The 12,384-nt window shown below is 38.4% G+C and overlaps 1 protein-coding gene across 1 annotated transcript in view; it reads left to right on the forward strand.

Moving 5' to 3' along the window:
• The window catches only part of CPLANE1 (ciliogenesis and planar polarity effector complex subunit 1), a 71,811-nt gene extending 60,512 nt beyond the window's left edge, over positions 1 to 11,299 (forward strand). Inside the window, exons 48-55 of the mRNA XM_083353808.1 lie at positions 147 to 278; positions 970 to 1,132; positions 4,263 to 4,324; positions 5,446 to 5,610; positions 6,274 to 6,365; positions 6,713 to 6,835; positions 8,350 to 8,513; positions 9,290 to 11,299. Of these exons, the coding sequence (XP_083209934.1) occupies positions 147 to 278; positions 970 to 1,132; positions 4,263 to 4,324; positions 5,446 to 5,610; positions 6,274 to 6,365; positions 6,713 to 6,835; positions 8,350 to 8,513; positions 9,290 to 9,427 (1,039 nt within the window). The 3' untranslated portion in view covers positions 9,428 to 11,299. The remainder of the gene's footprint in view (positions 1 to 146; positions 279 to 969; positions 1,133 to 4,262; positions 4,325 to 5,445; positions 5,611 to 6,273; positions 6,366 to 6,712; positions 6,836 to 8,349; positions 8,514 to 9,289) is intronic.
• Positions 11,300 to 12,384: the final 1,085 nt, after the last annotated feature.

Genomic DNA, 12,384 nt, shown 5'->3' on the forward strand with positions numbered 1-12,384 from the left:
ACTTGAACATTCATAGCATGTGTCCTTATATTTCAGTTATTATTTTTATGTGAAAGTTTAGAAGTGTCATTGTGGTGTTATTTGATCTCTGTGTGTATTTTTAAAAGTAACCTTCCAGTTTGCAGCAATTTAATTTTTTTTGATAGATATTCAGAAGATCGCCTTCAAATCACTGGCTTGAGTGATGTTTTGGACATTGTTAATGATCTTATAGTGGAGAATGGTGTTTCTCCTTCAGAGCTGGGCCTCACAGAAACTCAAGCTAGAAAAATGGCCAGGTAGTATTATATTGATACTTTTAATAACTTTGACCTACATTCTGATGATGCTGTGTTGCAAATGTCAGGTTGTATGATGCACCAAGGAGTAAAGATTTGATAATTTACCATCTGTAGTCATTCTTGTTACGTATATACACATGAAGAAAGCAGCTTCATTGTAGATGCATCTATCTTTGGGTCTTGATATCTAAAGAGTCACTGTTCCAACTTTAACTGTGTAGTGGCTGGTGATTCTGAACAGGGATGCTCACCTATCTGATGACAAACAGACTATGAATGGATCAATATGCATGGGCAGATGGAGTTTCTAGTTTCCATACTTAGGATTTCCACCAGTCAGTTAAATAATTGGGACTAATGTTTATCTCTAAATGACAATAGAAAAAGGGAGAAAAGAACACTTTATGTATGAATGGTAGCTATATTTTTCCCCCTGTAAATTACAGCAGTTTGTTATATTTTTACTTTGACTTGGTTCCCCCCCACCTTAAATAACAACGGCCTTACCAACTTCTGGCTGTTATTACAAACTCAGAAATAGTTCATTTCCACTGTATGATTCTGGAGGCATTGAATATTTGGTAGCAAAATATGCTGAAAGGTATCTACTCCTATCTTAGTTAAGAATCATGATGTAAAAAAAAATAATGTCATAGACTCTGACATTTATTTGTTATTGTTATTTCAGTCTTTCAAATATACCACATAAGCAGACGTATAAAGATGAGAAGGATAAAAAAGAATTACATGCTTGGATGAAAAGAAAACGAAAACAGAGACTTGCTGAATATATGCAAACACTGTCTGAAAAACGGGCAAAAGAGCACAGTCCATTCCATTTGAGAAAGATGGTAATTTGTGTTTAATTGTTAAAGTACATTAAAAGGAGGAATTTTATCAGTATTAATCTCCCTGTTATAAAATTGTATTTTTAAATCTGAATGGCCACCTATTCAGAAACATGGCATATCAATTATAAAGTCAAGTGTGAGAAGAAATATGAAGATGAATAATAATAACAATTCTAGAACATGAATTTACCCACTGTAAATTCCTAAAAAAGAAAATTACAGTGTTCCACTGGAAATTTCTGGCCTCCAGCCACCATTTTTATTTATTTCTACTTCTGGATCTCATGTAGACTAAAATATTTCAAAGGAAAAAGATGGATGGGGACTGCAAGGCATAATTTTGTTATGCACTGCATCCAGCTGTCAGCCCGTCTGAGTCTGACCGATTGCGGTTAAGAACCTTTACGAGGTCTCATCTCGCGGCGATGAGGACAGCAAAGTGTAATTACTTCGCTGCCCTCATCGCGTCCGCAGATAATTGCCCGGCTGCCCTGTTTAGGGTGACTCGCTCCCTCCTTAATTAGGAGGTGAGGGAGGAGCCCTTGCAGGGGCGGGCCGAGGAGTTTAGCTATCATCTGACGGACAAAATCGCTCAGATTCGAGCTGGTTTGGATTCTGACTGGGCAGAGACTGACGGGGAGGAATCGAGCGGTCTAGAGAATGTTACCTGGAGTGAATTCGATCCTGTGACCCCAGATGAGGTGGACAGGATCATGAGGAGACTGAGTTCCGCCACGTGTTTATTGGACCCGTGCCCCTCCTGGCTGGTGTATGCAGCTCGGGAGGAGACACGAGGCTGGAGTCCTTCGGGAATAGGGCGGTATAGAAATGAAATAGATAGATAGATAGATAGATAGATAGATAGATAGATAGATAGATAGATAGATAGGTAGGTAGGTAGGTAGGTAGGTAGGTAGGTAAGTAGGCAGGCAGATAGGCAGGCAGGCAGGCAGACTCAGCTCTGCTCCTGCAAATTGAAAGAACCTATCAGAATGGTGGACTGGAACAGAACTGTTTTCTTTGATATTTTTCTGTGTTTTAGGGCCTTTGCATGCAAATGTGTTTATCAGCATTTAGTCACCTAAACAATAAAAATATATATTATAGGGGGAGAGCGTTCTCTGTGGGCGCGCCAGACCTTTGGAACCGCTTACCGGTTGAGCTCCGGATGGCCCCCGACCTTCGCTCCTTCCGGCGCAATCTCAAAACATTCTTTTTTGAACAAGCTGGCCTGGTCTGACGGGATGGGGTTGGGTTTTTAAAACTAGTTTTAACTTTAATATGTATTGATTTTATGGGCATGATGTTTAATGGCTTTTTAATTTTTGTATTCGATTTTTATTGTGTATTGCCCTGTTCACCGCCCTGAGTCCTTCGGGAGAAGGGCGGTATAGAAATCAAATTATTAAATTAAATTAAATTAAATCTGGTCTGGACTGAGGGGTTTAATGTTTTTAAATTGTGATTTTAATTTTTTGCAGCTAGACTTAATTTTAATTTTATATTGTATTGTTTTAAAATTTTGCCTTGTAAACCGCCCTGAGTCCTTTGGGAGTAGGGCGGTATATAAACCGAATAAATAAATAAATAAATAAATAAATAAATAAATAAATAAATAAATAAATAATAAAAACAAGCAAGCAAAAAGACATATACGGGAGGACCTATTTTTATCTGGTTAAATAAGTAAAAGGAATAGTAAAAAAAGCCATGGGAGGTGGGGAATTCATGGAAGGATATTAAAAAAACACAACCTGAGCTAATAGGATTTGGAGGGGGGAGGAAGACAATGTAACAGATATCCGGGAAAGTAGGGAGAAAGGAATCAGAAATGGAGCATAGATATAAGATTGAAAGATGTGTAACGCTTCTATGTGTAGAGAAAAGATTTTGATTCCACCATCTTGCAGTTGGATCACATTCCTCACAGCAGTTAATTTTGGTGGCACCTGAGATATGGATATTCCTTAAAGATCCAAACTGTGCACATAGCCCCTCCAAAAGTGGAGAGTTCTCATTCACCCATGGTATATCGCTACATTATCCCTCAGAGTTTAGTGAGAAGCAGCACAAATGCTGCAGTGTGCTTGTCTCCCTGGTACAGTACCTAGGTTAACTTTGAGTCCAGGCATTTCTTACAGTGGAGGTGGATGGCCCTGTTTGCTTAAGCAGAGAGTAAAGGGGGTATTTCTCATGGAGATCTCCATTCTCAAAGGCCACAGTCTTCTAGCTAATTCTGAGAAGATGAGAACATCAATTTCCCCCTTTCCATTTGGCAAAGAAGAAACCATAACTCATAAGAAACATTGTCTTATGATTTGCAGTTTAAAACCCTGGATTCTTCAAATTCATCCATCATCTATAGAAACCTAAGCGAGAGTAATTGAACATTTCTCTAGGTCTCAATCTTTGACAGCATGACTCAGGGGGAATGGCTGTTGTCTATGAAGAATGGGCTGTGCCAGGAGACTTTAGACTGCTAAAATCCTTACGATGTTTTAAAATTTCTGCAAGACCATGATGGAAAATTCCGCTGGATGAAACAATAACATTAAACAGCTGGAAATTATTGACTCTAAGGACAAAGGAAACTTAAAAAAATAATCTTGATGTTAAAAAATGAAGTTTTCTTTAGGAATCAAATGTTTATTTCAATCATAGTCCAACATAAAGCACAATCAGGAAAAATTACATCCATTTCAATAATAACACTTTCACTTGTAAGAGAGATAAAATACTGTAACTAAACTGCTAGTATTATATCATTGCTAGCCCAATGGTGTAATACTAAAACACTAAAATCTCTATAAACACATCTTAATGCTAAGGGTATGGACCAAAAGAACAGGGACTCAGAAAGCTGAAAAAAGGATTTAAAAATAGGTAAATTAAAAAATATATTTCGAAAATATTTCTCTATAAAATTACTCATGCCCACTACCATTTACTTGTTTTCAAATGTTAATTATTACAGAGCAGAATCTGGCAATGCATGTAATAAACAGTAAGCATTTAATCAGTAAATTTCCTGAGAATAATATTAAGCTTCTTTAGCTCTCAGTTAGAACAGTTAATGATGCAGACCAGATAACTGATATAACATTGATATCTGTTTGCATTTTTGGTATAGCCCCTTGGACTGTCAACGCGAGAGATTAAATTACAACAGAAAAAGAAAAAGGAGAAAGATAAGTATGTTATTTTTCTGGAGCTTTCTAGATTCTAGATTCTTAATCCACTGTATGTGGCAATTGAGCCGTTAAGTGTAAAGTTATCTACATTTCACCATATATCTTTCACTGGTCTGTCAAATTTTATGATAATTGAATGAAATAATTCTAGGATAAAGTATTTGATTTTGTGCCCCAGGGATAACATGAATGAAAGTATTGAGAAAATTTTGAGTAGAACTGATAAAACCAGTTGAAAGAGAAACTTTGTGTTGGGGACAATGGAAAACAATTCTACTGTATTCATTCTGTGGGTAAATTCACTTTGCTGTAGACTTGAATCTTGGGAATTCCAAATTCCATATTGTTTGGCATGTTTCTATGTTTTAAGAGAACATATATCACTGGTGCAAACCTGACAAAATAAGGATGAATCAGAAACTACAGATTTTCCTCAGCCACTTTTGTTGCTACTAAAGTATTTGATATTTTTAGTCCTCTTGTCTCTGATCTTGTTTGTTATATGGAAGCAGAACAGACCAAATCAGAATAATGTCTCTTTCATACACAGTCCTTTATAGATTAGAGATAGTCCTAGACTTATGACCACAATTGAGCTCAAAATTTCTGTTGCTAATTAAGACAGTTTGTTAAATGAATTTTGCTCCATTTTTCTTGCCACAGATGTGTTAAGTGAATCACTGCAGCTCTAAGTTACACAGTTGTTAAGTGAATCTGGCTTCCCCATTGACTTTGTACGTCAGAAGGCTGCACAAAGTGACCACATGACCCCAGTACACCACAACCATCATAAATATGAACCAGTTGCCAAGCATCTAAATTTCAATCATGTGACCATGGGGATGCTGCAACAGTCGTAGGTGTGAAAAATGGTCATAAGTCCCTTTTTTCAGCTCTCACTTTGAACAGTCACTAAATGAGCTGTTATAAATTGAGGATTACCTGTACTTCTTCTAGTAGCATGTTTTTCTTGTACACAGCATATTTTTGTGTGTCTCCTTTTCTCCCTGGTAGTGGCAAACTTAGATTGCTTTTAAATAACCTAGAAGAGATGTCTATTAAAAGAAAATCTGCAGTTGTGGAGTAATTAGTAGCTAATTGGTCCATTTGCTTTCTCTGAAGGGTCTTGCTATCTGAACATCATAACTTAAGAGTCAACGAAGCTCTCACTCTGATGCAAGACTTGCTGTCTGACACTGTGCAGCTCCCTTCCAGTAAATATAAACCATCGTCTAGAAGAAAATCATCTTATGATTACAAGCAGCCACGCATCACTTCTGCTGGAGGGTAACGTACTTTAAAGTAACATTGTCATTAATTTTCCTGCTTAGTTCTCAGATTTACCAGTGTGACAACACTGTTGCAGGGCTTCTCAGACAGAAGTCCCACCGAGTACAGTTGCTTTTTATTCCTAGACAAAAATATTACCAAATTACAGCATTAATTTCAACTTTTAACTTCACAGTGGTTCAGTATCATAGCAAGGGATGGTCAACAAACATATTTGGGGCATTCTGTTTCAAAATTGCTGGCACACAGGTGCAGACACAGTATTCCGAAGCTGAAATATTTACTACGGATTAAGCAGTTAGCAGTTAACAAGAATGTAATTCAAATTCTAGCAGAAAATGGTTGCCTGAAAAATGCCAGTAGAGTCCAAAGAGCAGTAGCATAGTCCAATGCATTCCAAGAGTCACAGGAAATCCAAATTAGGTAGTCAGGCAGTCAAAGGGCCACAAACAAGAAAGAGGAACAAAAGTCACAGACTAGTATTCCAACAAAGCTGGCAGGCAAAGCAGCTACCTAAAACTGTCTGCTGACACCTGGCTGCAATCATTTGTGCCTCATCCTTTGCCTTGCGATCAGCCCATATATTCCAGTATATATATTTTCAAAAAGTTCTAGAATAATTATTGCAATGATAAAAATGTGATATATTTTTTATTGAAGTTTCCATGGGAGGAGCAAGCCATTTGCCAAAGTTGGTTTGGGTGCAACAAGACCCCTTTCAAATCTGTCTTGTGACACAACTCGTAAAAAGGGTAAGAAACAAAGATCTGTGTTACCATACCAGATATCAAATATTCGGTACAAAGTGCATGAAGCATTTTTAGACTGTAATGTTTTACACTTAACATTTTGCATCATCATGTTTAAAGAAATAAGCAAACAAGCTTTATGGAGAAATGGAACATTAATTCCGTTTCAATAGAGCCTTGAAATTTTAGGGTGATGCAAACAGAAATATATAGCAAAAAAACTCTTAAGCTTCTGTCATGCTGAAGATAATAAAGATTGCTAGATCACACTGAATTGTAATTGGTAACTTTCTTTTAAGTTTCTAATCCATAATGTGAAAGGAATGGTTTTGTTGTCTTTTTTGCTTAAGGTCGACTCTGCCAAACTCCTTACAGAAGAATGTCACTAGAATCCCATCAAGGTGAAGCATATGGGAGAAGCAGTAGAAACCAGAGGCAATGGACGAGTAGCAGGCTGGACCTGAGAAACTATGGTCTGTGGTTGCATAAAACTCAATGGTATTCAGTGGTTCTCATCTCCATGGTCCCTTTAGATGCCTTCTGTTTTTAGAGAAAGACCTTCTTCTGTTGCTAGGCTTTTTCAGTTTGGATTAATTCATAGTGATTGAACTTTTTCCAAATTTTAACTTTTCTTGTTCACCTGCTTTGAGTATTTTAGTGGTAATTTAGTACAAAATCAATCAGGTGAACTTAGGTAGCTCACAGAAGGCCTTTATCTCATGTTCTGAAAAAGTCAAAACTTATTTTAAAAGATCATTGGCAAAACTTACAGTATAAAAGTCTTCCTCTCTTCTTCTAGTTGGAATACTTTCCAAAGCTTGGGGGTGGGAGGGTTCCCTACATTGTTTGGAATCCTCATTGAAGAGAGTTGGAGAGAGCTTTTAAAATCTTTTTTGCAAGTAATAACTGTAGTCCAGAAATTGGCAGCTATGGACATAAATTCTGTGTAAGACCTGTACAAATTTTTCCTTTTTCTGAGCTGAGGAACGTTTGAGGGAAAATATACTGTCTCAATATTATGGCCAGTATAGCATGCATGCTGTAATTTAATGAGACAGAACACTGTTTTGAAGCTCATGTTAGTCTTCTTTTGATGGACACGAAGGAGGAACATATACTATTGCCTTCTTGATGCCCCATACCTGAATGAGAAGGGTGCCAACTTGGTCACATATATATCAAGGGACAGGAGAATTTAGATTGACAGTTGGTACTGTCCTTGATATTGAGCTTCCCACCATTCATGCTCAAGCCAAGAGTAGCTTCAGATATTCTTGCAGTCCTTTTGTGTTAGGATATTGAAGCTGGGAGGAGAAGCCATGAGATCTTTAGCACTATTGTGCGGTCCTCTGTGTCAAGCTCCAAGAAACCTCATACCACTTCAGCCACTTCTGTTTCTTGGCTTGCCTACAGAACCAGGGGGGAGGGTAGAACAATGGAATGTGGATTGCAGGTGTGAAGCTGCAAGCCTGAGAACCAAAGTCATCTGAGATTTTATTTACTGAAAACCAAAGACTTTCTCTCATAATAATTGTCTGAAGTTTGATTGGGTAACGTGACCTGCACTAATGAGTGGAGGGAGGTTTCTCTACTTTTAATATAGAAATTTGGGTGCAAAATAGCCAGAGCTGGTTTGCCTTTCATCCGTGCCGAAATGATTTGCTCAATAAAGTTTTGCATTAGAGATTGGATCATCTCTGCTATGCTTACCTCATAGGGTTCATCAGTTGGAACCTTGACACTCTGCCTTTCTCACTGATAACAGGTGTATGATAGAGACCAAGAGCAACTACGGTGGAGTAAATGCTTACCAAGAAGGTCCCTTTTAGATACTTTTTAGGAGATAAAAAGCAGAACTAAAACTGACTTGATCTTTTATCCAATGGGATTCAAAATTCAGGTCCAAGCTACTGAATACTTAAGCAGTAACAAATTTAAATAAACTAAAATACAAAATTTTGTAAAAAAAAAAATTGTTCCCCTCCAGCTTCTGATCAGACAAGAGAGTCAATGAATGAGAAAGGGCTCTTCACTTCTAGTATGACATCTCAGGCCACTGAAGAGACTGAAGACAATACAGTGAGCGGTTGGAGTGTCCCTGAAGAGATCCAGCAAATACTGTACGGCACATCTAATGCACATTTCAACAAGGTGAGCACAGCAAACGTAGTTAGGACAAATCAGGCTATAGCTGTAGAATAGTTACTTGTTTGTGTCTTCATTTTATTTGGTATTTATGACTCTCCTGGGAGAAGGATTAGATTCTTATTGTTTTACAGTGCCATTTCATATGTTAAGGTTTTGATCCCAAGTCTAGTTTTGGAATTGATAAATTCTTGTTACTCTTTTACTCCCAAAAGATAGGACTATAGTCTCAGGGCTAAAAAAGAGGGTGCTCCTTAAAAATATGAAAAGGTTTCATATCTGAAGATCCAACAACTTTTGAGGCGGGCAGAATCATCTTCTCCCAGGATGCCAGTGAGCCAGGCTGTAAGAAGGATATCCAGCCTTTCCAAAAACTTAGATGGAAGGTCTTTCCAGTGTCCTCCACTGTTATTGTGCTGTGTTCTTATAAGATTTTAAGGAGGCAGAATAGAAGGGGAACACGAGAAAAGCTTAGGCCTCCAAATGAATCACTGTTGTACTATATAAAAACTTCACCTCAGTAAGGCACAGGCAGATGCATCCATTGGAGAGAATACTATAAGAGACTGTTGACTATGAGCCACAGAAATAAAAGCAAGGAAAATGTGGGGCCAACGAATGGTTTCCAACAGAGATCAAATATTAAGGCTTTTTGTTAATCATATACTTTAGTAATAGCTGGCCTAATTTTAACACAAGGGGGAAAACACTTTTTTGGCCTTGAGAAGGTCTCTTGACTGGTCTTTTTCTTATCTCCACAATGCTTCTCTTTCTCTCTCCAGGAATCACTTCCAGACGATGCTTGCTCGATTGCCAGTCTTAATAATATTGACAGTGTGAGTGAAAGTACCAGCAGCATCCTTAGCAAGCTAGATTGGAATTCCATAGAGGCTATGGTAGCAAACATGGAGGAGAAGTAAAACTGTATCTAGCCCGTTCTGGTCTTTAAAATGTCATTAAGTGGAATATGTAAATGAATAATTGATGGTGAAGTTGGAAGACAATCAAGCAATGTCCACAAGTAACATCAAGGGCTAGCATCACATCCCTTCAGGAAACACTGCATAATGTTACAGAAAAAATCAAGGAAATTTTTTAAAAAAATGATTACCTTCAGAATGATTTGAAACACAAGGTGATGTTCCACACGATGGCATTTTAGAATTTGTAGAGTATGTTGATGTTTAATAAATCTGGTAAACAAGGTCCTAAGGATGTTATTAACTTGTATTTCTGAAAGAGTGCTTAGAATTTAAATGACCAGGCTTGCATCTTGATTTCAATGAATCTTGCTTAAAACAATGAACATTTTAAATATTCCTACAATAAAATGTTTGGTTTGTTTGTTTGGTTATGTTTGACTAGTTTGTATAATATCGAGTTTGTTTTGAAGGTGTTGCTGATATCCAGGATCCTTGCTGTGTTACTTTTTGGTAGTTTGTGAGAAATGATCAGGCCTTAAAAATAAGTTGCCTCCCTCGCTATGTGAATATTTAAAACGGTTTCATTTTTTAAAATCAGTCTCTTGGTGATTTTTTTTTATTAGGATGGCTGATAGAGAGCACTCTGCATTGACTAATAGCCTATCTACTTTTAACCTTAAGATTAAAATGAGGACACAAGGGGCTTGTTTTTAGTTCCTAATATTCATATTGGTGGAATACTTGAACTTTTCCGAATATATCTTCCATCAGATCCTTCAAGTCATTTTGAGTTGTTCTTTTAAAATGCAAGATATTGAAGTATTCTGAGTGGATAAACATTTATGCTCAAATTAAGAATATAACAGGTATTTTTCACATACTCATTTTGCGAATTTCCCAGTGTTACAGTTTGTCATAAAGACATATTCTGGCTCCAAGTTTGGGAGTCCTTTCTCACACACCAGAAATGCTCCCTTGGAAGGTAGCTGGTTCTTTGAGGTAGGCCAGATAAGGAAACAGACCCCTAAGAATGACTGGGACTCTCCTGGACTAATATAGGCTATAGTAACAATCTGAGCACCAAAGAATTGAAGCCTTTGAACTATGGTGCTGGAGAAGACTCCTGCGAGTCCCTTGGACTGCAAGGCGATCAAACCGGTCAGTCCTAAAGGAGATCAACCCTGACTGCTCTTTAGAAGGCCAGATCCTGAAGCTAAAACTCAAATACTTTGGCCACCTAATGAGAAGGAAGGACTCACTGGAGAAGAGCCTAATGCTGGGAAAGGTGGAGGGCAAGAGAAGAAGGGGACCACAGAGAATGAGGTGGCTGGATGGAGTCACTGAAGCAGTAGGCGTGAGCTTAAATGGACTCCAGAAGATGGTAGAGGACAGGAAGGCCTGGAGAAACATTGTCCATGGGGTCGCGATGGGTCGGACATGACTTCGCAGCGAACAACAACAACAATCTTGAAAGCCTCCCTGCCTTCTTATATCTATGGGAATCAGAGTGAAGCCAGTTTGAGTTTCTAATGTTTACTTCATTTCTTATCTAATATCTCTGTGCCTCCAAACTGTGGTGGAAGGGGATTCTGATCAAGCAAACTTATCACTCACAAAAGCTGATGCCTTTTCATAACATTTGTTAGCTTGAGCAGGCATTACCAGATTGGACTATTGTAAACTAAAGGCTTCTCCTCCTACAATGTTTGGTAACCAAATGTACTCTAATCTTTTCACTCAATTACTAGTGAGATTATTCCTTTTGTAAGTAAGATGAGATTTGTCAATAAGGAAGCCCCCATTATATTTTAATGGGGTGAAAGAACCTTTAGAGTGCTTAATTGGATAATCCGGTGGCATTCCGGAGATTCAGACAGCAGGATGGAATGTACGTTTTAATACCAGGATAATGTAACATTGTAAATCATGATTACATCTTTATCTGTATTTGTAGAAATTGTACAGCAATGCTCTAGATATGCAATATATTAGAATGAATCAAATATTTAACATATTTTAAAATATTTCCTTCTTCGTCTTCTAATACTAATTACTTATTACAAAAACACTCTTATGTAGTAAAAAGGTGTAGAGCAGTGGTATCAAACTGGCGCCCCACAGGCCGGCTGTGTCATGTGCAGGCCACATCCACACTGGCTGCGCAAAAGCGAAAAATGTTGCAATACATCACGATGTCATGTGACAAGATTGAGTTTGACACCTGTGGTGTAGAGCATGGACAGAAATTAATAGTTCTCACTTAGAGACTGCTTGTTCAATGACTGGTTACCAGGGTGCTGAAAAGGATAGTTATGACCAGTCCTTGAGCTTGCAGCTGTTATGTTCTTAAGAGTCATGTGATGGTGACCAGGACAGGGCTTTTCAATCTTTTCACCCATTGTACCACTTTTAGGATATGGCAACATCCAAGTACCACCAGTTGCCTAGCAAGGTGTCAAAAACTTGATGACCAAAAAAACAAAAGGAAAAAAGTGATGAAGTACAGGTAGTCCTCGACTTACAACAGTTCACTTAGTGACTGTTCGAAGTTACAATGGCACTGAAAAAAGTGCCCCCCCAAGCCACAGCCGAGCAAGATATCTGTCTGCCCGCCCGGTGGCGCTCTTCCCTCTCCAAGGTTTTCATTGTTAGCATTTCTATTGAGGATTGGCAGTGGGGGTGGGGTGGGGGGATTTTGGTTTTTATTCTCCCCCCCCTCTGCTGGGTGGTTGCAGCAGGTTTTGGTCACTTCACATGACCCTGGGACACTGTGACCGTCATAAATATGAATCAGTTGCCAAGGATCTGAATGTAAATCACAAGTCCCTAGAGATGCTGCAACATTCCAGTTGATTGGCGCTTCTTCTGGGCTCAGAAGTGCCAGGATTAGCGCCAAGCTTCAGCTGGAGTCTAATGCTGATCCTGGCGCTTCCGCTCAGCCCTGACAGCCCTGC

The sequence above is a fragment of the Vipera ursinii genome (genome assembly GCF_947247035.1).
Source record: "Vipera ursinii genome assembly, chromosome: 2".
Lineage (NCBI taxonomy): Eukaryota > Metazoa > Chordata > Lepidosauria > Squamata > Viperidae > Vipera > Vipera ursinii.